Source organism: Diabrotica undecimpunctata, chromosome 7 (assembly GCF_040954645.1).
Source record: "Diabrotica undecimpunctata isolate CICGRU chromosome 7, icDiaUnde3, whole genome shotgun sequence".
NCBI classification, from domain to species: Eukaryota; Metazoa; Arthropoda; class Insecta; order Coleoptera; family Chrysomelidae; genus Diabrotica; species Diabrotica undecimpunctata.
The window spans coordinates 95882040-95906885 of NC_092809.1; the positions used below are offsets into that span (position 1 = coordinate 95882040).

Sequence of the window (24846 nt, forward strand, 5' to 3'; positions counted from 1 at the left end):
TTGAATGCTCTAACCACAGAGGAATTACGCTTCTAAACGCAGCATATAAAATATTTTCCACAGTACTATGTCACCGTATGACACCATATGCAGAACAGGTAGTAGGAAAATACTAGGTTGGTTTCAGAGGTGGTAAATCTACTATTCATCATATTGTAACCCTGAAACAAATTTTGGAAGAACCACTGGAATATGGCATTGATACTCATCACATATTTATAGACTACAAAGCAGCCTACGACTCTATAAATAGAAGAGAAATGTTCAAAGCAATGAAAGATCTAGGAATACTAATTCAGTTGGTAAATTTAACAAAACTAACTTTTGAAAAAGTTGAATGTAGAGTACAAAATCAGGGGGAACTGTCTGAACCTTTTAAAACAAATAATGGGCTGTGCCAGGGAGACCCTCTCTCCTGTATACTGTTCAATCTGGCTCCGGAAAAAGTAATAAGTATGTCACAAATCACAGCCACTGGTTCAATATATAATAAATCAGTGCAAATCCTGGCCTATGCTGATGATATCAATATTGTTAGGAGAACGGAAACAGCTGTACGAGAGGCGTATATGGCATTAAAAGAATCAGCAACCACTCGTTATAGAAAACGATGTCATCGAAGCAGTGTAAATAACTGAGAAATACAAAAATAAAACTCTACAAAACAATAATACGCCCAGCCCTAACATATGGATTAGAAACCTGGACTCTAAAAAAAAAAAAAAAATGATGAAAACCGGATGTTTCGAAAGAAAAGTACTAAGGCGAATCTAAGAAGCAGTGAATGACAATGGAGTTTAGAAAAAACGATACAACTTAGAACTATATAGAATATACCAGAAACCTGATATAGTAAAACATATTACGATAGGACGTCTGATAGGACGTGTAATGCGGATGGAACAAACGGACCCAGCTAGAAAAACGCTCCTTGATAGACCCATTGGTCAGAGAAGAAGAGGAAGACCCAGAACAAGGTTCCTTGATAACATCGATGAAGACATCAGAAATATGGAAATATATGCTTGGTGGAGAAAGGCGATGGATATAGACGACTGGAGAGAAATTCTTGAGGAGGCTAGGATCCACGCAGGGTTGTAAAGCCAGAATGATGATGATGACGATCATTTTATATCAAAAGCTTTTGTGGAAAGAACATATAGAAAATATCATTATGGAAACAGAAAAAAGGGTAAATGCCTTATTAGCACTTCTACATTCCATATGGGGAGCAGATTCTAATCTAAATTTTTTGATTATAGAGTTTATATAAGAGTAATAATAGATTATAGATCAATGTTTTATGCACAGGCAGCCCACGCATACGTCTATAACCGCTTGCGTCACGACTAAAACCACCTCCTCTACCGATCGGTGGACCCGGGGCATATTCGGGTAAAACGACGTGGCCTGGAAACAAACTTTGAAAAAGAGAGGATGCAAAGAAGAAGGTAAGTACAAGAAATCGAAAGTTAAAAAGAGAAAAGCTCCAGGGGAGGAAGTGTTATTATTACACAGAATAATTAGACTAGCATGTAAGACAAATTAAAAACCTAAAGAATGGAAGAAGGCAGAACTGACACCTATCTATAGAGGAGATTATACAGGCTAAGAAAAAAACATAGAAAGATAATAAGTGATACTCAAGCAGCATCTAGAGTAGAAAGATCTACCAGCATTTTTTTATTTACTATTTTTTTACGCCATTTCCAATAGACCCTTATCCTATCGCTTTATCTAGCATTTCGTTGTTTTAATTATTTTAGTTATAACGTCTACCATAACGTTGTACGTTCTTGGAATTAATGTAAACTCCTAGCAATGTTCTCAGTTGTTGCTGTTCATTCGCATAAGAATTGCATTGGAAAATGCAATGTTCAGCGTGGTCTGTAACCACATATGTGTGGCATGTCATTCAGTCTCTTATTTATTCTATATGTGTATGGCCTAAAATCGTGCTTTTATATCAGATATTATCGTCTTTGTCCATTGTGCCTGTATTGTTTCTGTCTCCTATTCTTGTTGCCAGATTTTACGTTTGGTGGTCATTCTGGTTTGAATGCAAGATCTTTCTCCCTCTAGCTAGGAGGTGAATGGGGAGCGTAACCGCTATCACCTGCAGGACAATCGTAGACGTATCCATTGCTTTTGCCACTTTTATATTTGTGTTGGAAGATAGTTCTGAATTATATTTATCAGGTAGCCAGACACCCCAGGTTTCCAGCTTAGTCACGATGTGGTCCCACTTGGCAGAAATTAACACATTCCTCATATCGAACATCACGAGAATGGTTCATTTTTTTCTTATGCTTCTAACTGTGTCATAAATATTTTTTTACTACATCTATAGCTGATCTACCCTTTTGAATCCGTATTGTCTCCCTGTCATTGTTTGCATATCTTAAAGATCTTTTTTAAAACGAATCTTTATAATTATTTCTTAAAATATTCCGATATAGCTTGAAAGGCAGATCGGTCTATATGAACTAGATTAATCCGTAAAAAAAAAGGAAAATTTTCAAAAATTTTACAATTTGCAGATGATCTGGTAATTTATAATGATCAAACTTAAATTAATCAAGGAATTAAAAATATAAATGATAACGGAGCATTTCAAAATAGACTTACATTATCTAAAATAAAACATCTTGGTATCATTTTAGATCAAAAGCTTTTGTGGAAAGAACGTATAGAAAATATTATTATGGAAACAGAAAAACGAGTAAATGCCTTATTAGAACTTCTACATTCCATATGGGGAGCAGATTCTAATCTCAATTTTTTGATTATAGAGTTTATATATTATTATAATAATAGATTATAGATCAATGTTTTATGCACAGGCAGCCCACGCATACGTCTATAACCGCTTGCATCACGGCTAAAACCACCTCCTCTACCGATCGGTGTACCCGGGGCGTATACTTTGCAAAATATACTTCGGGTAATGCCTCCCATTCTTGTTGCTACATTTTATGTTTGGTGGCCATTTTAGTTTTAATGAAAGATTTTTCTCCCTCTAGCTAGGAGATGAATGGGGAGTGTACCCAGTATCACATGTAGGGCACTTGTAGACGTAGATGACAGCAGAGAGCTTCATATCCACATCTTTTACCACTTTTATATTTCTGTCGTTAAGATTATCATCATCAGTGGCATTACAGCTCGTTATGAGCCAAAGCCTTCTTCAGAACAATCTTCCATTCGCCCCTGTCTCTGGCAACTCTTCTCCATGCTTTAACTCCGATGGATTTTAGATCATCCTCCATGTTACCTTGATACCTAAGTTTTGGTCTTCCTCTGGCTCGTCTTCCCACTGGTCCTCTTCGGTCGAAAATTTTTCTGATCGTTGCATCTTCATCTCGCCTAATTACATGTCCTACCCATCGAAGGCGTGCTAATTTAATATATTTTACAACGTCAGGTTCCCCAAAACTTCTATATTACTCAAAATTGTAGCGCCTACGCCACAAGCCCTCTTCTTGGATTCCTCCATATATTTTTCTTAGAATTTTTCTCTCGAAACGTTTAAGAAATTCTTGGTCGATCTGTGTAAGTGACCACGTTTCAGACCCGTATGTTAACACTGGCCTTATTAGTGTTTCATATATGGTAACTTTAATTTTTCTGGGTAGTTTTGGGGCCATATGTTTCCTGAAGCCATAATAGCACTTATTGGCAAGCACTATTTTTCTTTTAATTTCTTCGCTGACATTGTTGTCTTTGGTCAGCAGTGAGCCCAGGTAGACGAAGATGTCCACATCTTCCAGTTCCAGATCATCAATTAATAGTCTAGGTATCTGGTTGCCTGATCTAGTACAATACATATACTTCTGTGCGTTTATTTTAATCCCATTCTAAGTGCAGACGCCCTTAGTGATCGAAATGCTTCGATCAGAGATTCTGTGGACCTAGCAATAATGTCTATGTCATCTGCATATCCGACCACTTGTTTAGATTTATTAAAGATGGTGCCATTCGTATTAATATGGCACTCTCGAATTACTTTTTCTAGTGCTAGGTTAAATAAGAGACACGACAGTCCATCTCCCTGTCTCAGTCCATTTTTACAATAAAAGGGTCTGGAAAAGTCGTTTTGGATTCTGACTACACTCTCAAGCCTGTGAGTGTAAGTTCCGTTAGTTGAACAAGATGAATTGGCATCTGAAATTCCACCATAGCCTGTAGAAGTTTTTGTCTGTTGACTGAGTCGTATGCGGCTTTGAAATCCACGAATATGTGGTGGGTGTCAACTCCTAACTCAAGCGTTTTCTCAAGAATCTGCCTGACTGTGAAGATTTGATCCGTTGTTGATTTATTGGGTCGGAAACCGCACTGGTAGTTCCCAACTATTTGTTCAGCATATGGGATCAATCTTCTGTACAATAAGTTGGACAATACTTTATATGCCACGTTAAGTAGGGTGATGCCCCTATAATTATCACACGCCATCATATCTCCCTTTTTGTGAAGAGGGTGCATTACACCTAATTTCCAGTTCGCGGGCGTTTCCTTTCGTTGCCAGATTTTGGTTACTAATTTATACATATGTTAAAAAAGGGTGTCACCATCATTCTTAAAGAGTTCGGCAGGAAGATTGTCCAAACCGGGAGCTTTGTTATTTTTCAGTTTTAAAATGTCTTCTCTAATTTCTTCTTCGGTGGGGGGCGGCTCTTGAGCGTTTTCATCCATTTCAGGCAAAGTAATTTCTATTTGGTCTTCTTCGCGACTATCGCTACGCAGTTCTTCAAAATGGTTCGCCCACCTGTTTAGTATCTGTTCTTTGTCACTAATTATGGAACCATCTCTGTCTTTACATGCTGTTATTCTGGGTTTGAATTCTTTTCTGCAGCTGTTTATCTTCTGGTAGAATTTTCGCGAGTCTTTTCTATTGTGGCGGTTAACAATCTCGTTTAGAGCGTTTTCGTATGACTCTTTCTTTTTCCTTCTAAGCGTCCTTTTTTCTTCTGGTCTAAGACTTTCATAGTCTTCCAGGTTTGATCTCGTTCTGCGCTACTGAAGTCTCTTATATGCTTCATTTTTCTGTTGGTTAATGGTCGTTAAGATAGCTCTGAATTATATTCAGCTGTTTCCAGCTTAGTCAGAATGTGGTCCCACTTAGCAGAAATAAACGCATTCTTCATATCGAACATCACGAGAACGGCCCATTTTTTTCTCATCCTTCTGTGCTAGAAATATTATTCACTGCATCTATAGCTGATCTACCTTTTCTGAAGCTATGTCTCTCTGCAATTGTTGACATTTCTTGGAGTTCTTTTTTTAGACGAATCTTTATAATTATTTCATAAAATTTTCCGATACAGTCTAACAGGCAGATCAGTGTCTATGAATTAGTTTAGTCCGAAGACTTTCCGGGTTTAAGAATAAGCGTCAGCTTAGCTGTTTTAAGTTGGATAGGAAAATTATTAAAGAGCTCATTGAATATTCTGTTCTCGAGTTAGGGATTTTTTCGTATTAGTTATTAGTATCTTAATCGCCTCGAGGGGCACACTATCTGGTCCTGAGGATTTACATATTTTTATATTATTAGAGACTGTTTGGACTTCTTCCATAGTAATCTAGTTAGGTCATATATTAATATTTTTCATCGAAATCTTGCTTTTGGCTTGTTAGGAAATAGGTTTGCACTATTTAGCTTCTTTGGTCGGCACTAAGGTAATATGCGGTTTTAGTCCTCAACTCAGTCTTAGTAGCAATCTGGTAAACTTCTCTCCATATATTTTCTTCCAACGCAATATACAAGTGCCAGCATGTGTGCTTAGCTATTTTTTGACAGTTTGTATATTTCTGTTTCTTTGTGCCATACTGAACAATATAATAAACTGGGGCTTCGATCAGTAAAGATGAGTTTCATTCTCCCTTAGCTACTTAATATTGAAAATAAACTTATTTATCACTTCCCTTACCTTACTTATTATATATTTCTATTTTGTGTACCTACTTTCTAATATTTAAGCTATTTTTTAAATCTTTTTTTTTTGTTACAGCTTTGCTATCTTGCTCAAACGTGGGCAAATCACTTAGCTCATACAAATAGATTCTACTACAGAAACGATAAAGATATAGGCCAAAATCTTTTTTGTCGGCCGTCTAATGGACTTGTTCAAGAAATTTCAGGTAATATTTATCTTCTTTTACAAAAAAAAAATCAAAAAAAATCCTTTTTTAATGTTTTATGAAAAAACACTTCAATATATTGTCATTTATTTGAAATTTTATAAATAAAAAAATATAATTGTGAAACATTATCTTGACCTAAGATAGATTATGAAAATACATGTTATTTGATAATTTTCTCAATGATAACGAATGATAGGTTTGCTACACATTTTTGCTACACAACTGGGAAAGTGCCAGATGAATATGGAAGCAGTATATTAGTTCCTGTTTATAAAAACAAGGGAGCTTTACAACAATGTACAACCTACGTGGCCATAAAACTACTTAGGTACATTATGAAAACATGGGAAGGAATAGTTGATAGACGTATACTTGAAGAAACCGAATTATGCGATAATCAGTTTGGCTTTATGCAAGGCAGATTAACAGCAGTTGCAATTTTCATTATGCAAGGCAGTTGGCAGACAACTCCAAATCTGACAGAGCCCCTGCGTAAGATGAAGTTCATATCGAGCTGATTAAACTTATAGACGAAGACAATTTAAGTTATGGTTAAGTTAATTTTAGTATGGTTATCAGTAAGAGGGGCAAAGTCATTACAAAGATCCAGATAAAAACTGAAGATATTGAGCAAGTGGAAAAAATGAAATACTTAGGAGTCTGGATTACGGAAGATCTGAATCCGAAATAAGAAATTCGCTCAAGAATAGAGCAATCAAGAGCAGCCTTTTTAAAGATGAGGAAATTTTTGAGTAACGAAAGACTCAATCTGCAAATCCGATATCGGATGGTAAAATGTTATATCCACTCTATTCTTCTTTATGGTGGCGAAGCCTGGACTGTTAATGTGGCCTTAATGAGAAAACTGGAAGCTTTTGAGATGTTGCTTTTTAGGAGAATTTTGAAGATACCATGGACCGATCATATTACGAACGAAATGGTGTTGCACAGAATGGGAAGAGACAGAAAACCTTTGACCACCATTAAAAGGCAAAATACAGCATATTTGGGGTACATATTTAGAAATGATCCCCCCCCACACTTTTATCATGGCGAATAATAAAACAAAAGGAAATGGTCCCCAGGTGGGTAAGAAAATTTCTGAATCCCACACCTCAAAGGTCTGCCTCGCGGTATCTGGGGGAGGCAATAATTCGCTTTTGATAGATAAAAACAAAAACCCACTAAGACGAACACAACATAAATCAAAAAAATCCGTCAACCTGTCAATAGGGACATACAATATTAGATCAATGTCTACGGATGAAGAAGTACATAAACTGGAAGAAGAATTAACAAACATAAAATGGGATATCATAGGCCTATCAGAAACTCGACGAAAAGAAGAAAACCGAATACAGCTAAAATCCGGTAATCTACTGTATTATAAAGGAAATGAAAAGTATAGTAAATTTTGAGTAGAATTAGAAATAAAAATAAAGCTATAAGTAAGCATGTCCAAATTATCAAAGGAATACCAGATCGTGTAGCCTATGTCATACTTAAAATAAGAAGAACATCAATTAAAATTATCCAGGTATATGCTCCCACGACAGCTTATGATGACGAAGATATCGAACTACATATTTTATGAAGATATATCAAAGGCTATGGAAGAACATAAAAATCGTCTTACACTCGTAATTGGAGATTTTAATGCCAAACTGGATAGAAAACTAAACAAAGAAGAAACTAAAATAGGAGATTTCGGGTATGGTCAGAGAAATGATAGAGGTGCTATTTTGATGAACTACCTAGAAGAAAAGCATCTATATGCAATGAACTCCTTTTACAAAAAGGAGCCCCAACGAAAATGGACATGGATCAGCCCTAATGGATCCACAAAAGATGAGATCGACTACATACTGTCCACGGAACGATATATCATTAAAGATGTAACAGTTCTTAACAGATTCACAACAGGTAGCGATCACAGGATGGTCAGAGCAAAAATTAGTGTTCACGGTAACTATGAAATGAAAAGAAAAATAATTAGAAACTGGTATTTAGTAGATAGAAGCAAACTAGGGCAATATAAAGAGATATACAAAGACCTATTAAAAGAACAACTTACCCAAAAATTAGACAGTGATGATAAAGATATAGACGAAATAGACAACATACTTACAGCAATGATGATTACATCAGGAAAAGAAATAGCAAAAAAGGATCTAAAAAAGAACAACTATATATCAACAGAAACAAAGAAGCTTATGGATAAAAGAAGGAAGCTGAACGAAGAAGGCAAAAGGAAATCTATAGAATATGTAGAAATCAATAAAACAATAAGCAGAATGATAAAAGAAAATAAGAGAAAAATGCAAGAAATAAAAATAGAAGAAGTAATACAGAACAACAAAAATATGAAATGCTTAAGACCGAAATTAGGTAAGTGTGAAATAAACAAAATAAAAGATGTAAACGGAGTAGAAACAAACATTAAAGATGACATCATAAATATTATCCACTATTTCTACTCAGAATTATATAAAACAAAAAAGGAACTACCAGAAGAAATTAAAAACCAACTTAAAACTAAAATAAAAAATGTCAACTCAGAGCTACAGCCAGAAATAAGCAAATCAGAAATAAAGAAGGCATTGAAAGAAATGAAAAACAACAAATCCCCTGGAAAAGATGGAATAACTGCAGAGATGCTGAAATATGGTGGAAAAGTGGTAATTAATACTCTATATTCCCTTTTTAACAAGATATTAAAAGAAAAAAGAATCCCAAACAACTGAAAGGAATCCGTAACCATTATCCTACACAAGAAAGGGGATAAAGCAGATATAAAACACTACCGTCCTATAACACTCCTTAATGTAATGTATTAACTCCTAACAAAAATTTTAACCAATAGATTGACGACGGATACCAGGCGAAAGACCAATCTGGTTTTAGAAAGAGATTCAGCACAAATGATCATTTACTAAATATGAAAATACTTATAGAACGAGCAAATGAATACCACATTCCTCTATATATAGCGTTCATAGATTTCGAAAAGGCTTTGGACAGTGTCGAACATTAGGCAGTGAAAAGTTCTTTGATTAACATCAGAATTGACCACAGATATACGGAACTAATAGCCAATATATATATATATATATATATATATATATATATATATATATATATATATATAAGGAAGCCAAAAAAACAATTAAAGTATATGAAGGAACAAAATCAATACAAATAAATAGAGGCGTGAGACAGGGTGACACAATATTACCAAAACTTTTCAATCAGGCTCTGGAAGATATTTAAAAGATTAGAATGGGAAGAAAAAGGTATAAACATTTGTGGACAACGCTTAAACCATCTAAGGTACGCTGATGACATCGCATCGATAACCGATGAAAAAGAAGAATTATTTGAAATTATGAAAGAACTTAATTTAAAAGCTGGAAAGATAGGCCTTAATATGAATTACAGCAAGACCAAAATCATAACAAATACATAGACTGGTATGGGCGGCATTTGGCAAACTAAGCTACATTCTTAAAAATCAATGCGTACTCTCTGTTCTCACTTATGGTTCCCAAACGTGGACATTTACAAAAACAAACATGGACAAAATCATAAAAACCCAGAGAGCAATGGGAAGACAAATGTTGCACATAAGATTAATGGATAAAAAGAGAAACGAGTGGATAAGAGAGAAAAAAAAGTGAGGGATGTTAAACAAGAAGTTGCAAAATTGAAATGGAGATTTGCAGGACACAATATAAGACAAAAAGAAGACCGATGTAACAAAATTCTTATAAGTTGGAGACCGTGGGAATATAAACAAAGCAGAGGAAGACCCCAAATGAGATGGGCAGATGATATCAAGAAGCACGTGGGCTCTAGGTGGATGACTATAGCGACAGACAGAGAAGAATGGAAAAGGATTGGGAGGCCTATGTCCAAAGATGGACCGAAGAAGGCTAATTAGATAGATAGACTTAGAAATGATAAGTACGAGTTGTTGCAGCTCATTATGAAGGGTAAAATCGAAGGAAAAACAGGTCCTGGTAGACGACAAATATCCTGGTTGAAAAACATTCGCAACTGGACCGGGTTAAACACACAGACGCTCTTAAGAAAAGCAGAAGATAGAGACGAATTTGCGTTGGTTATAGCCAACCTTCATTAGTGGAGACGGCACTAGAAGAAGAAGAAGACAGTTGGTGGAAAAATACAAGAATGAAGAAACAAAGCTTATATGGTAGTAATTGATCTTGAGAAAGCAGATGATAGAGTTCCTCGAGAGATTCTGTGGTGGGCACTCAATAAGAAAGGAGTCCCCGGTGAATAGTAAAGATTATGAGGGACATACTTCTTCTTAAGGGACCGTCTTCTTTTGAAGGTAGGCGATCATCATGATTACTTGAACTCTGTTCACTGTTACCTTAAAAAGGTGGTTAGACGAGCAATTAAGCTACTCCCTGGGATTGCATAAAAATGACATTCGTCGCCTTTCAACGCTACGCTTTCCCAAAATCAGTGCTTGTATTATTCTTGATATAGCCAAAAGAAAGGGCACTTAGACAGTGGTGTATACAAACTTACATGTATTGACTGCTCAAAAACATCGGACAAACTAGTAAAACCTTTAACAAACGCATAGTACAACACAAAAGGGCTTTCAATAATAGAAAAATAGATTATACTTGTTCTTGTTAAATTGATTAATGTACTTAATGAAAATAAATTGTAATACATTTTATGGAAGTGTTAAAAACAAAAGTTTTTAGTGTTTTATTGTTATAACGATCGAATCTCGAATCCATCACTTATATAAAATATATTTATAATACTAGCGCAACGACTAAACTAAATATTAATTGTTAGAAGAAATGACCGGATAGGGACCGATCTCTTCTTTAATGATTGTTTGCCGTATTTTATTTTCCAATTCTAACAACGATATCCTATATAATGTATTTTCCCCATTTTTATTTGAAATAACAGTTATCTACCAACACTCATTCGTTCTAAACTTTCTTTATACATTACAAGCGCTCATGAATTTTGATCTTTAAAGATAATCATTATTTCTCTTCGGCTTAATTTCTATGCCGGATTTTTGCAGTGCCTTAATCAGCCAGAGTTATCTAGAAGCTTTTGTAATCCATCAATGCCTGCCAGGAATATAGTATAGGCAGTAAATGACAAGTTATTTATTTGGTAATCAATAACTGTTATTCCTTTATAAAAATTTTCTGGAGTAGTAAAAATGAAGTAATCTCAAGTAGGATTACTGATAACGATTGTTTATTCCTTTCATATTATTAACCCTACAATACTCTAATGATTTTGATATACGTTACTACTACACCGTCGTAAACTTTATAAATATATAAATCATTATTAAACCGTTTATTTTTAATACAAAACCAAGAATACTTTAACTACATATTAGTTGACTAAATAAAGTGGAAAATAATGCAGAAGTTTCTTATTTTGAAGCACATTCAGTACAATAATTCCCACGATGCTATCCGCATATTGCGTTATGACACTGCACGCAATAGGTTGTGGCCATACCCCTTAGTATACTTTGGAAGTAAAAACAAACTGCATTTGTTCAAGAACCATATCCTCAGTACGCAGTCTCCAAGAACAATATCTCTTGAGTATTTCGCAGATGCTTCGTTGAAGATTTCGGCGCGTACTTGGAATGGTTATTCTGTGCTCCATCCAAGGCTTTGCCAGGTTATGGACTAAATCAATCATATACTATTCCGGTGATAAAGGTATATATATATATATATATATATATATATATATATATATATATATATATATATATATATATATATATATGTATGTATATATATATACATTATATATATATATATATATATATGTATACATATATATATATATATATATATTATATATATAATATATATATATATATATATATATATATATATATATATATATATATATATATATATATATATATATATATATATATATAAATATATATACGAAGACGGTTGCGTTTCGATTTAATTTAAGTCTCTTACCACTCCCTAACACGTGTTTCTGGGTCTACCCGTCATCAGAGAGAGTTTGTAAGAAGACTCAAATTAAATCAAAACGCACCGACTACTCTGGCAATTATAGGAAAAAACCAAAGTATGCTACTAGAGACCTCTAGTGAGGAAATATGAAGTTTAATGTGTCGATAGCAAATAATGGCTTGATTAAGCTTGATTATACAATTTACTTTAATTGCTATCGACACATTATATATATATATATATATATATATATATATATATATATATATATATATATGTATATATATATGTATGTATATATATATAATATTTATATATATATATAATATATATATATATATATATATATATATATATATATATATATATATATATAGATCGGTTTAAAACGTTCTCCTACGTCTTCCGATACATAGTTGCCACTCCTCTCGATTCATCCATAAGTCTTCTTCTATGTCTCTGTTTTTTATTTCTCTATTGATGCCTTTTCTCCAACTAAGACGGGGTCTTCGTTTTTTTTTTTCTACCGTGAGGGGTCCATATTACGACTTGTTTTGGGAGACGTTCTTCAGACATTTTCTGTACATGACCGTACCATCTGAGTTGTTGGATACCAATATCGTCTACTATTGTGTGTTTTACTTTCATAATTTCTCTTATTCTGTTGTTCGTTACCTTTTCTAGTCTAGATTTTCCAGCTGAAAGTCTCCAAAAATCCATTTCCGTTGCCTCAATTTTTGTCTTGTATCTTTCCTTTATTTGCCATTCACTACTATAGGTAATTATACTTTTAATGATTGTGTTATATATCTTGTGCTTGTTATTATTAGAAATTGATTGATCCCAAAGGATACTATTGAGAAGGGAAATTGCTTTTCTTGCTTGGTTGTTTTTCTCCTCAATTGTTTCGTCTACGTTGCCTTCTTTTGTGATGATCATAGCTAAATATTTATGTGTTGTAGTGTTTGATAACTTCTCCATCTTCCAATATGAGGTCCTGTTTTTTCCCGCCGATACACATATACTCGGTTTTTTTGGTATTGATTTCAAGTCCCCATTTTTTATACTCCTCGATTAATTTTTGAGTTATATACTCAATATCTTCATAATCTTGTGCTATCACTAGTTGATCATCTGCAAATGACAAAGTGTATATGCTATTGTTGTTAATCGGCATTCCCATATTTCTACATTTGCGCTTCCACAGTTTTAGAGCTTGTTCTAGATAAATTTTAAGTAATGTCGGGGAGAGACAGCAGCCCTGCTTAAGGCCTTTATTCATTTGGAATTCACTTGACAGATTATTTCCAACATTTACCTTTGAGTTAGCATTAGCGTACAGTTCCTTCGTCGCATTTATTAAATTAATGCTTATGTTTGTTTTCTCTAACGCTTCCCATAATTTATAATGTGGTACGCTATCATAAGCCTTTCGTAGGTCTACATACAATAAATGTACTTCTTGATTAACGGCTATTTTCTTTTCAATAATTGGTGTAATGCAAAACAAATGGTCAACAGTAGATCAACCTGCCCTAAATCCTGCCTGTTCCTCAGCCTCTTAGTCTTTATATTCGCTTTCTATTCTGTTTTTAATTACTTTTCCGTATATTGTACTGATCGAGTTTGGCACGGCAATGCCTTTGTAATTGTCACATTCATCCCTTCTGCCTTTTTTGTGTATAGTGGATATGAATGATGTCTTCCACTCCTCTGGGGTTGTCATTCCATTAATGCAGTTTTGGAACAGTTTGGCTAAACTTGTATATAGTTTGGTTGTACCGTGTTTAATTAACTCTGCAGGGATGTTACCTGGACCCGGTGCTTTGTTTTATTTAGAGATCTACATACATCTTCCACTTCTTTCGTTGTTATTCGTTTGGGCGAAGTTAAAATATTTATATTTTGTGTTTCGTTGCTGTCTTTAAATTGTGGTCTATCTTCCCTTAGGAGTTTCTCAAAATATTGGTCCCAGTCATCCATTATTATTGTTGACACTATGTCTCTCTTCTTATCTTGTCTTAAAGATTTTAAGATTCTCCAACTTTCTGTGCTTTTTCATTCTCCTAGATGTGAATTTATCATGTTACACTTTTGTTGCCATGCTTCATTTTTCTTCCGACATATCATTTTTCGTACTTTAGCTTGAGACTCCTTTATATTCCGATATAAATCCGTTATATTCTTTGTATTTAAGAATTTTTGATATTGGTCTCTTTTCTTCTTTATTTCTTGTTCTATTTCTTCGTCAAACTAATATGGAAGTTTTCTTTGATTCTGGATTTGATATCAAATGGCTTCTGTTGCTACCTCCTGGAGACATCTTTTTATGTAAGTGTAATGTTCTTCGTTTTTATTAAATTGTTTATTTTCCAACTTTTGATGTAATCTATTTCTGTATAATTCTCTCACGCTTTCTTGTTCTAAGCTGATTAGATTATACGTCTTCTGTATTTCTTTTTCCCTTTCATTTCCTTCTTTTTTTTCTTTAGGTTTATTTACTCCAAATGTGATCTTAGCTTTTAATAAGTAATGATCGCTTCCACAGGTAGCTCCTCTTAATACTCTTACATCTTATTATTTGTCTTTTGTCGTATGATTGTGTAGTCTATGATTAATTTTAACCCTCTCGTATTTTAACGATTATATTATTAACCCTCTAAATTCAATTTCTCAAAAAAATCGTTTTTAATGTTTACTGGTGCGTCATCATACATTCACCCATGATTGTGCATTTGTGTCCTCTAATCGTAAGGTTCATTTTTATCATTCTCTCGTTTATGACCTCCTAAGTAGTTATGTATTTCCTTAGCTTCTTACGTATTAATATGGCAACACCTTGTTGAGCTCTTTTCTCCTTTGGTACCCCGCTGTAGAAGTGATCATATTCTCCGATGTTTTCTGATCCTTGGCCCTTTCGTTTTGTTTCGGTGATTACTGTGATGTCCAATTTCAGCTAACTCATTTCTTACATTATTTCATTTATTTTAGTTCTAAAACCTTGCACGTTCCAAGTTCCGAAATTCATACTTCTTTTTCGTAGCGTACGTCGTCGTTTGTTGATCGATTCATTCCGAGCCGTTTTGCTGGGTTTTCTAACATTATATTTTTTTCTGAGTAACGGGAAGTTAGCCCGATGCCTCAACCCCCGACTTGGAGGGCCAGGGTTTAATTTTGGAGTTTTCCTTCTCCTAGACAATTTGGTTTCACTGCAGCTTAGGAGCATCATCTACCCTTCATCTGTAATCCTAGACAAAGAACCCTTACAGGGTGCTATCAACCGGGCCAGTTAAACCCTGTTTTTTTTAGAGGTGTTACTCCTCTATCCCTCCTCTTTTATCTGGGTTTTGGACCTGCTGCATCGGTTATAGAGCTACTCAATTCACCCCACACCAATACAGGCAGAGTTGCCACTCTTAATTGCCACTTTTAAATATAATAGAAAATCGTACAAAAGTTTTTTATTCTGAGGCACATTCAGTACAGTAATTCCCAAATAAAAATTTGCTACTAGTAAAACTCCTGTTTTCGTTATTTTTCCTAAATATGTTCCTATGGACAAGCGTTAACTAGGTATTCTGATAAAGAGTCGCAAACCATAACAATCTTTATGCCATAATTGACAGGTTTGTTGGGTATAAACATCTTAAATGGACATTTGCCATGGAAACCAAAAAGTTGCTCATCTATAGTAACATAAAAGGATGACTTATGAAGTATATGTGCAAAAGGATCACCTTTCTTTCTTTTTTTCCGGTATTCATTGATCTTGAAAAAGCATATGATTGAGTTCCTCGAGAGATTCTGTAGTGGGCACTCTTGCATGTGCTGACTGCTCAAAAGCTTACATCGGTCAAACTAGTAGAACTTTTAACAAACGTACAGCAGAACACAAAAGGGTTTTCCCAACTTATCTAACTGCACTTTAAGACCATAAAGTACAGATACTATAAGACTATAAATATCGATTATATCATTGGAAATAAAATGCAAGAAGTGATCTTCAATAGTCACACACTTCTCAGCGTTTCCTTTACTACCAGTCAAAAAATGAATAATATTTCTGCTAGTAATTCTTTCACATCTTAGCGGTAATTTAGCCGACCAGATATGGCTGTCTTTTCCTTTTAGGTTTATTGTATTGGGCACAATTATGCTTCCATTCATCCGTGATATTTTTGATAAGGGAACATAAATATCACTATAGGATTTAGAGTTGCGATACTCTTCATTTATTATGTTCAACTTCCTTTTGTAATTCTATTAGTACGCACAAAGGCCTTTTAGATGCCATTTTACTGAAAGGATTAATTATTATTACTACAAGAATAATCCTACAGAACAAAGTTTTTCTGTAACTCTGCAAATCTGACGGCTGCTGTACGTGAACACTATTGATTATGAAGCTACTAAGAAGTGTACAGCTGTCAGTTAATCGGAAGAGCCCGAAAACTATAGTAGAAGCCACAGTTAGAATACAGTGTTGGTCTTACAGCGCGCAGCGATGCCACTAATGTCCGCACAGTGGTAGGTGTGTGGTAGTTTAGCGATTGACTTAGAAATCAGGACCGTACGCGCTTCGTTTCAAAAATCTTCACTCATTAATTTAACTGAGTTAAATAAGAGAATAAACAAAAAAAAAACAAATTAATTCTATAAAAAATGTCTATATACATAACATATCTAGTAGCTCGTAAATACTTATATACATATATACAAAAAAATGCAAGTAGAGTAACCTATATATATATATATATATATGTATATATGTATATATATATATATGTATATATATATATATATATATATATATATATATATATATATATATATATAAGTGTAATATCATACCCTTATTCATGTGAAGAGATAGCAGTTTGAATTCGTCTAAAAAGAGTTTATTATCGTTAAAATTCTACAATATAAATTATTAACAATAATAACATAACTAAAATAACTTAACAAATATACAAACCTAAAAAGAGAATCAAGAACAATGCTATTTCTTACGCCATTAAGTAATTTGACAATTGTACCATACAATTTACAATATGTCAATGTCAATAAAACTTAAACAGTCATACAACCTAAAACTTTAAATAACTAAAAATAACTAAGCCCTGCTGTTTCACTTAAAATAAACATAGGTTTACTTTTACATCCCCCTACCAAAAAGGTATGATAAACCATCTAAGTATATGGTTTATCACAAGGCATCAATTTTGAAATATGGAAATAATTCATATCATTCTTTTTGTATCCAATATCTACTTCATATAATGTATTTGAAATTTGTTTTTTTATTTGAAATGGACCTACTCTTACTTCGTCAAGTTTTTTTCTATTTAGTTTTGATTTATTTTCTACATATGCCCAATCTCCCTCTTTGAATTCATAGGATTTTCTATTTTTGTCATACAGTTTTTTATTATATTCATGATGTCGTACCGAATTTTTATAGGCTATTTCTTTATCTTTTGATACATTTGTTGTCTCACACAGTTCCTCGGGAACAATCGGATCTGCTTTTCCAAAAAGCAAATATTCTGGGCTATATCCGGTTACGGAATGATCTGTTTTATTGTATTCCTCTATACATTCTTCAGCTATTTTTGTCCATGCTCGAATTCTAGTTTCATTTTGTTTGCATCTTATTCTGTTAACTAATGTCTGATTAAGTCTTTCATTTAATCCATTCGAGAATGGACAGTCTACTGCTGTAAAAATTAATTGAATATTTAAATGTTTCATATGATTTCTAAATATTTTGGAATTAATTCCTGGATACTGATCTGTTAATAATGTTTTTATGGGGTGTTTATCTTGAATTTTGGCGATTAATTTTATGAAATCATCTGTGGTCTGATTTTTAGAAGTAACTGCAAACGCATATCTGGTGAAGTGATCTACAAGTAAGTGGAGGTATTTTTTTGTCGAACGATTGCCACCAAATCCTCCTATTGTATCTAAGGACATTATCTGAAAAGGTTCTTTTGCTGGACCCAATTGTGACAGAAGACCATATTTTGGACCGATTCTTGTTTTATTTTTACAGCAGATCTCGCATTTTTGACAGATATCCTTTGCTAGTGAATCTATATTCTTAATGTAGTAAAAATTTCTAATTTTGTTTGTTACTTTACCAGCACAAATATGACCATAAAATTTGTGAACTTTTGTTATTAACTCTTTTCCAAAATCTTTGGATAAAATTATTCTTTTTTCATTCTTCCTTAATTTATAAAATATATCTTGGTTCAAAATTGTTCCTCTCATTGTATCTATAACTTGTCGATTATTATTTTGGTCTTGTTTTATCTCAGTTAATGTGACTAGGTTTACTGTTCTTATGAATGTTTCTGCATTTTTCATATTTTCCAACACTGGGTTTCTAGAAAGGCAGTCTGCTTCTACATTTTCTTTTCCAGGTTCATATTTAATGTCGAAGTCAAATTGTGAAAGAAAATGTGTCATATCTCCTAATTCTTCATCTGGTCTTGTACGAAGTTCTCTTCCCTCAAGGGGTTTATGATCAGTAATAACGAGAAATTTTCTTCCCATTAGCCAGTATTGCCAAAATTTTATTGCTTCTTTAATTGCCAGGCATTCTAAAAAAATAGCCTTTTTATTTTTTTGATATTTGTTCAATTTTTTTGAAAAGTATGCTACGGGTTTCATTTCTCCATCTCTTTGTTTTTGTTTCAGAACCGCACCAATTCCTAGAACACTAGCATCTGTATATATAGTTGTAGGAGCATTTGGGTTAAAAATGGCTAGTATAGGTTCAGAACAGAGGATGTTCTTTGCCCTATCAAAAGCTGTTTGGCAGCTTAAAGACCAGTGGAATTTGATATCTTTTCTAAGTAAATTATGTAGTGGCTCTAATAACCTAGCTGAATCTTTTATATATTTGTGGTAAAAATTTACTTTTCCCAAAAACTGTCGTACTTTTTTTCTCGTGTCTGGTGCTGGAAAATCTCTGATCGATATTAAATTATCATGTAACGGACGAACTGAATTGTGTCCCACAATGTGTCCCAAATATTTAACCTCTTCTCTTGCAAAATTACATTTTAGAAGTTTGAGCCTAAATCCCTCTTCAATAATTGCTTTCATAAGTCTTTCTATATGGTCTAAGTGTTCTTCAAATGATAATGAGAATATTAAAATGTCATCTATGTAGTTTATACAAAATGAATTTAAATTATGCTTCCTGATAATATTACTTAAAATTCTTTGAAATATTGCGGGAGATGTTTTAAGCCCAAAAGGTAAGCATTTCCATTGCCAATGACCACTTTGGGTAACGAAGGCTGTCTTGTATTTATCTTTTATCCGAACTGGAATACACCAAAAAGCAGAATTTATATCTAAAGTAGTAAAGAACCTAGCATTCCTTGTTTTGGTCAAAATCTCGTCAATTAAAGGAAAAGGTTGGGGTTCAGGAATAATTAATTTGTTTAACTCACGAAAGTCAATGCACAATCTTGTTTTAGATCCTTCATCTTTTTTAAAAGCCAATGTAACAGGTGCTGCAAAAGGTGAAGATGATTCTTCTATTAAATTTGCTTTTAATAATTGTCCTATTTGAAATTCTATCTCTTTTTGGTCTTCTATCGAGCATCTATAGGGTCTTTTTGCAACAAATTTATGTTCTAAAAGTTTAATTTGAGCTTCATTATTTTGAACCTGCCCAATGTCAAATTTATGTTTTGCAAAAATATTGTCATATTTATTTAGTAATATTTCTATTTTATTTTTCTGATATGGCAATAAATGTTGTAATTTTGCTTCAAAAAGTTCTGTGGGAATTCCCTCATTAAAGTTTATGGAGTATTCTGTAATATTAATGTTATAATTAAATTTTTCGATTTTTTCTTCAATTTTTCCGTATAATCTTTGATAAATCTGTAAATCAAAATCTTGTTTCATTTGAAAATTTAAAATAGAATCTAATCCGAGTAGAATATCGTACTCAAAATATTCATCATTAATTACAAAAAGATTAATATTTTTCTCAATTGTATTAATTTTCAGTTTTGCAATTAGTTTTCCTGTAAAATTTGTTCTGCCATTTATCGTTTTAAACATATTCCTATCTTCTTGAATATCTAATCCTAACTTTCTTGCCACCTTCGAATTCAGAAGAGTAACATTTGAGCCTGGGTCATAAACTCCACATAATTCTTTATTATTTAGGAATACTTTTAATTTGATCAATGGCAGCAAATCTAGTTTTTTTGTTCAGTTACTGTTTCATTTAATGTCTCCTGTATAGCAATATTATTAATATATTTAATATCATTTGATTTGTTTTCTTTTGTTACCTTTTTATCTTTTTGCTTTAAACGGCATATTGCCTCTGGATGAAACCTCCCAGGGAATCCTTTTCTATCACAATATTGACAAGTAGTTTTCTGTTCTTCTGGTATTATAGTAGATTTTTGATAAAAATTTGGTTTTGTCTCCAATTTATTCTTCTTTTTTATAACTAAACTTTCCAATTTTCGTAATTCACCTACCAATTTTTCCATTGTTGTAACGTCAGCTCTATTAATATTATCTTGTATATAAATTGGCAAATTTGTTACAATTAAATCAATTAGTATATCAATGGGAAAATCATTCTTTATATTTAGCAATAAATTTTCTTTACGAAACGCATAATCAACAATACTACCACCTATATACCTAAAAGAATAAGCTTGCCTATGATTATGCCAACCTGTTTCACAAAAACTATCTAAAAAATTAATTTTCCATACCTCAAAACTGTTATCTAAGCCTAATGTTATTATTTTTGATTCAAACCATTCTTTTGCTATTCCATCAAGAAACAAACGTAGAATCAAAATCTTGTCTTCGTCAGCAACCACCTCACATCGCAAACATTCTGATTCGAAGGTCTTGAGCCATGAATTCATTGGAACATTATTTCCATCAAAATTTCGAAGTACAAAATCATCTTTTATTTTTTTTAAATTTTTCTTTTCAACTTTAGGTAAATTTGTGTCATTAAATTTCTGGAGCAACTCAGCAAATGATGGAAATTGTTCAGCTGTTTCTATCTTCTCATACACTGGTAATAAGGTCTGTTGTAAGTACTCACTTTGATAAACCACATCACCATCTGAATCAAAATAAATCTCCTTCAAATTGTCTTCTAATGCTATAGTACATGTTCTAAAGGATCCTCTTGTTTTCATAGATGCTAATATATTCTTCACTTTTTTCAGATGAAATAGTTCAGAATGATCAATTTGAAGTTGTTTTTCAAAGGGGATTTCATAATAAAAACGGGACCCTGTTGGCTGCAGCCACTTAAATTTATATACATTTTTCTTACTATCACTACTGTTTGCTTCTATAGCCATGCAAATTCTCATTGATGTAAAATTCATTCTTAAATATCGTTTTATCCAAATAACGGCTTGGAAATTTATAGTTATCACTATATTTTTTTTATCAGCTTAAGTTCTTGATTTATAAGTGTAATATCATACCCTTATTCATGTGAAGAGATAGCAGTTTGAATTCGTCTAAAAAGAGTTTATTATCGTTAAAATTCTACAATATAAATTATTAACAATAATAACATAACTAAAATAACTTAACAAATATACAAACCTAAAAAGAGAATCAAGAACAATGCTATTTCTTACGCCATTAAGTAATTTGACAATTGTACCATACAATTTACAATATGTCAATGTCAATAAAACTTAAACAGTCATACAACCTAAAACTTTAAATAACTAAAAATAACTAAGCCCTGCTGTTTCACTTAAAATAAACATAGGTTTACTTTTACATATATATATATATATATATATATATATATATATATATATATATATAATACGCAAGAAGATCATAACTGAAATGTACTGTACGTACAGTACTAAAAAAATAAATAAACAAATGAGCATTAAATCTGAGATATTTCTCGTTGATTAATACTAATCGTAATCCATACCTAAATCGTCCTCATCATCTGAATTCACTCCTATATTAATTATCACCGGTTCAATATCTTGCTGCAAATTATCCACCGCAAACAGTTTTTTCTCTTTCTTGACGTGGTTCACATAATTATGCCACTATTCTTAGATACCCGTTGGTAAAACTCTTTATCAACCATTTTACCGTTTGTTCTTTAAAATCGACGTTGTTTAAAACCACATAGCTTTTCACTTGCCTCCACACCATCTCAATCGGGTTTAGCTCAAAATCCTAACGCAGTCATTATTTTTCCGCAATTGTTTCAATTTTGTACTTGTCGTACTCGTCTTAAATGCAGTCGCAGTATTCAGTAATTCACTTTTTAGGTTATCTTCCTCAAAGAAAATGTTCTTTTCGATTAGCCAATCCTTGATTTGCCTTTTGTTCTACCATTTTTTCGGGAAATCAAATTTGCGGGAGTGGTATGACGCGTTATCCAAAACGACAACGTTTTCTTTGTCTTTCGGCAAATTTGGAATTTACGTCTTCTTAAACCATTCTTCATATAGATCTTCCATTTCGTCGTGGTAATTAGCGGTTCCTTTCTTCGCCAAGAAAGTTAATTCGGCCCATGCTACAAAACCAGTTTCACTTCCAGCATGAAGAAGAACAAACCGAGGACCTCCTTGTGTTGGAGCTTTCAGTCCAGTAGAGAACCCTGTTATGAAGGCATCTCGTGAATTCTTGATCGTTGTGTCCCTCCATTCCTTTTTGACTGAAGTACCGACATTAGTCCAAGACTTATCGGTATAAACAAGGTTCACATTATCCTTTTTCCTCAATGTTTTTATTTGTCTGAGGTATTTGTGTCTTCAGGATTTGATACCTTTTCTTTCCATCATTATCGAATGCGTTTCCATCCACAATCGAAAGAATGTGTTTACAATGGAAGCGGTCAGTTTGCTGTTTGCCAGTGTCGTAGTTATGTATTGCAGAGAGTGTTTGACTTGTTAATTTGATCGTGTTGGATATTTTATTATTTTATTTTCGATTAGTGCTTAGTATATTAGTAGTAGTAATTAGTGAATTATTAAGTCATTTAGTGTATTTATTGTGTGTTAAGTTTAGTTATTAATAATAGTTATTTAACAATATGGCTTCTAAAAAGATAGGAACAAAAGGGCTTGATTAAATAGCCAAGCAGAGGCAATAATTTATAATGTAAATATCAATCAAAAACCTGTTAATACCTTTAAGAAGTTTGACGTAAATATTATCAATGACATTTTATTTTCTTGTATGTGTGTGTGTGTGTGTGTGTGTGTGTGTGTGTGTGTGTGTGTGTGTGTGTGTGTGTGTGTGTGTGTGTGTGTGTGTGTGTGTGTGTGTGTGTGTGTGTGTGTGTGTGTGTGTGTGTGAAAGATATGGCACGGAAATAAGTCCATCAGCCACAGAATGTTTTATTTACGTTTAAAGATATTTTTTTTGTTCTTGTTTGTTACTTTATTTTAAATATATGTATAAATCACTGTAATTTATATTTCTACTTTCACATCTTTAATAAAATTTATTAGCAATTCTAAGATTTCTCTATTAGCAGTTGCCAAAATGTGTGATAGACTTAACGGAGGCGAATATTTCATTTTAATAAGAGTTTGAATTAATTTATTAGATTTTTCTAAATATTTGTTGCATCCAAAGAAAATATGGTTAAGTTCTGGGAGCTAGGTAACACCTTTTATAATTGCAAAAAGCTCGGCAGTATAAGTGCTACAAAAAGGTGGTAATTTATATTTCAATAACTGGTTCGTATTTTGTATAAATACACCACAACCAACACCTTGTTATTACCTATTTACGATGTTTCATCAGATACTTTATACTATTTGCTTGAAACAGAAAATCTGCGATCTCAATATGGATTATGTTAGTAAATAACGATATGAACCAACTTAATTTTATGAAGTGGTCAGAAGTCAGCTTATACCTAACTTACCCAAAAAGTCGGTCTTGGTAGTTAATAACGCATTCTACCATAATGTACTAATCGAAAAAAATATGAAGTCTGCTAGTCGTAGGAATATTATGGTAAAGTGTTTACAAAAAAAATATTCCTTTTCAAGAAAAACTAACCAAACCGGAATTATATAAAATTATACAAGCTCATAAACCACGTTTTCCACCAGTTTATGTATTAGATTATGAGCTTGAACAACATGGACATCAAGTACTTCGCTTGCCTCCCTATCATCTGGAGTTAAACGCTATCGAAAAAATATGGGCTTTGGTAAAATGTAGAGTGGCCACTCATAATACAACATTTAACATAAATGATGTTGAAAATATAACAAGAATAAAATTTTCAGAAGTGGTAATAGAATAGTGGGCTAACATATGTAAACACGTACAAAAATATGAAAACACTGAAATCGCAAAAGAACATTTATTAGACTCTATGCTGGACCACTTACAATTCTTTATTAATACTGGTTCATCCAAAGAAAGCCTTTCTGATAATAAAGATAGTGATTAAAATTATGAATAGACGTGTTTTTGTCTGATATTCCTTTGTAAGGTTCTAAACGTTTTAAAACCAATTTTTCACAACAAAACATTTAAAAGCTTCAAACTTCGAACAAAGTTTTTTATATTATTAAAAAACTGTATCGGCAACTCAAAATTTTTTTTTATTCATACATGGGATCTCTCTCTCTTCACAGTAGTATTTTGAAATTATTGACCA

The 24846-nt window shown here is 32.9% G+C and overlaps 1 protein-coding gene and 1 pseudogene across 1 annotated transcript; one reads left to right on the top strand and one right to left on the bottom strand.

Moving 5' to 3' along the window:
• Nucleotides 1-24846, top strand: part of LOC140446553 (venom allergen 3-like) — a 195158-nt pseudogene that overhangs the window by 154464 nt on the left and 15848 nt on the right.
• On the bottom strand, nt 20194-21967 carry LOC140446866 (uncharacterized). The gene is made up of 2 exons (XM_072539441.1): nt 21789-21967; nt 20194-21700 (listed from the first exon to the last, which is right to left on the bottom strand). Exon 2 carries the CDS (start codon nt 21560-21562, stop codon nt 20393-20395), a length of 1170 nt encoding a protein of 389 aa, XP_072395542.1. The 5' UTR covers nt 21563-21700; nt 21789-21967; the 3' UTR covers nt 20194-20392.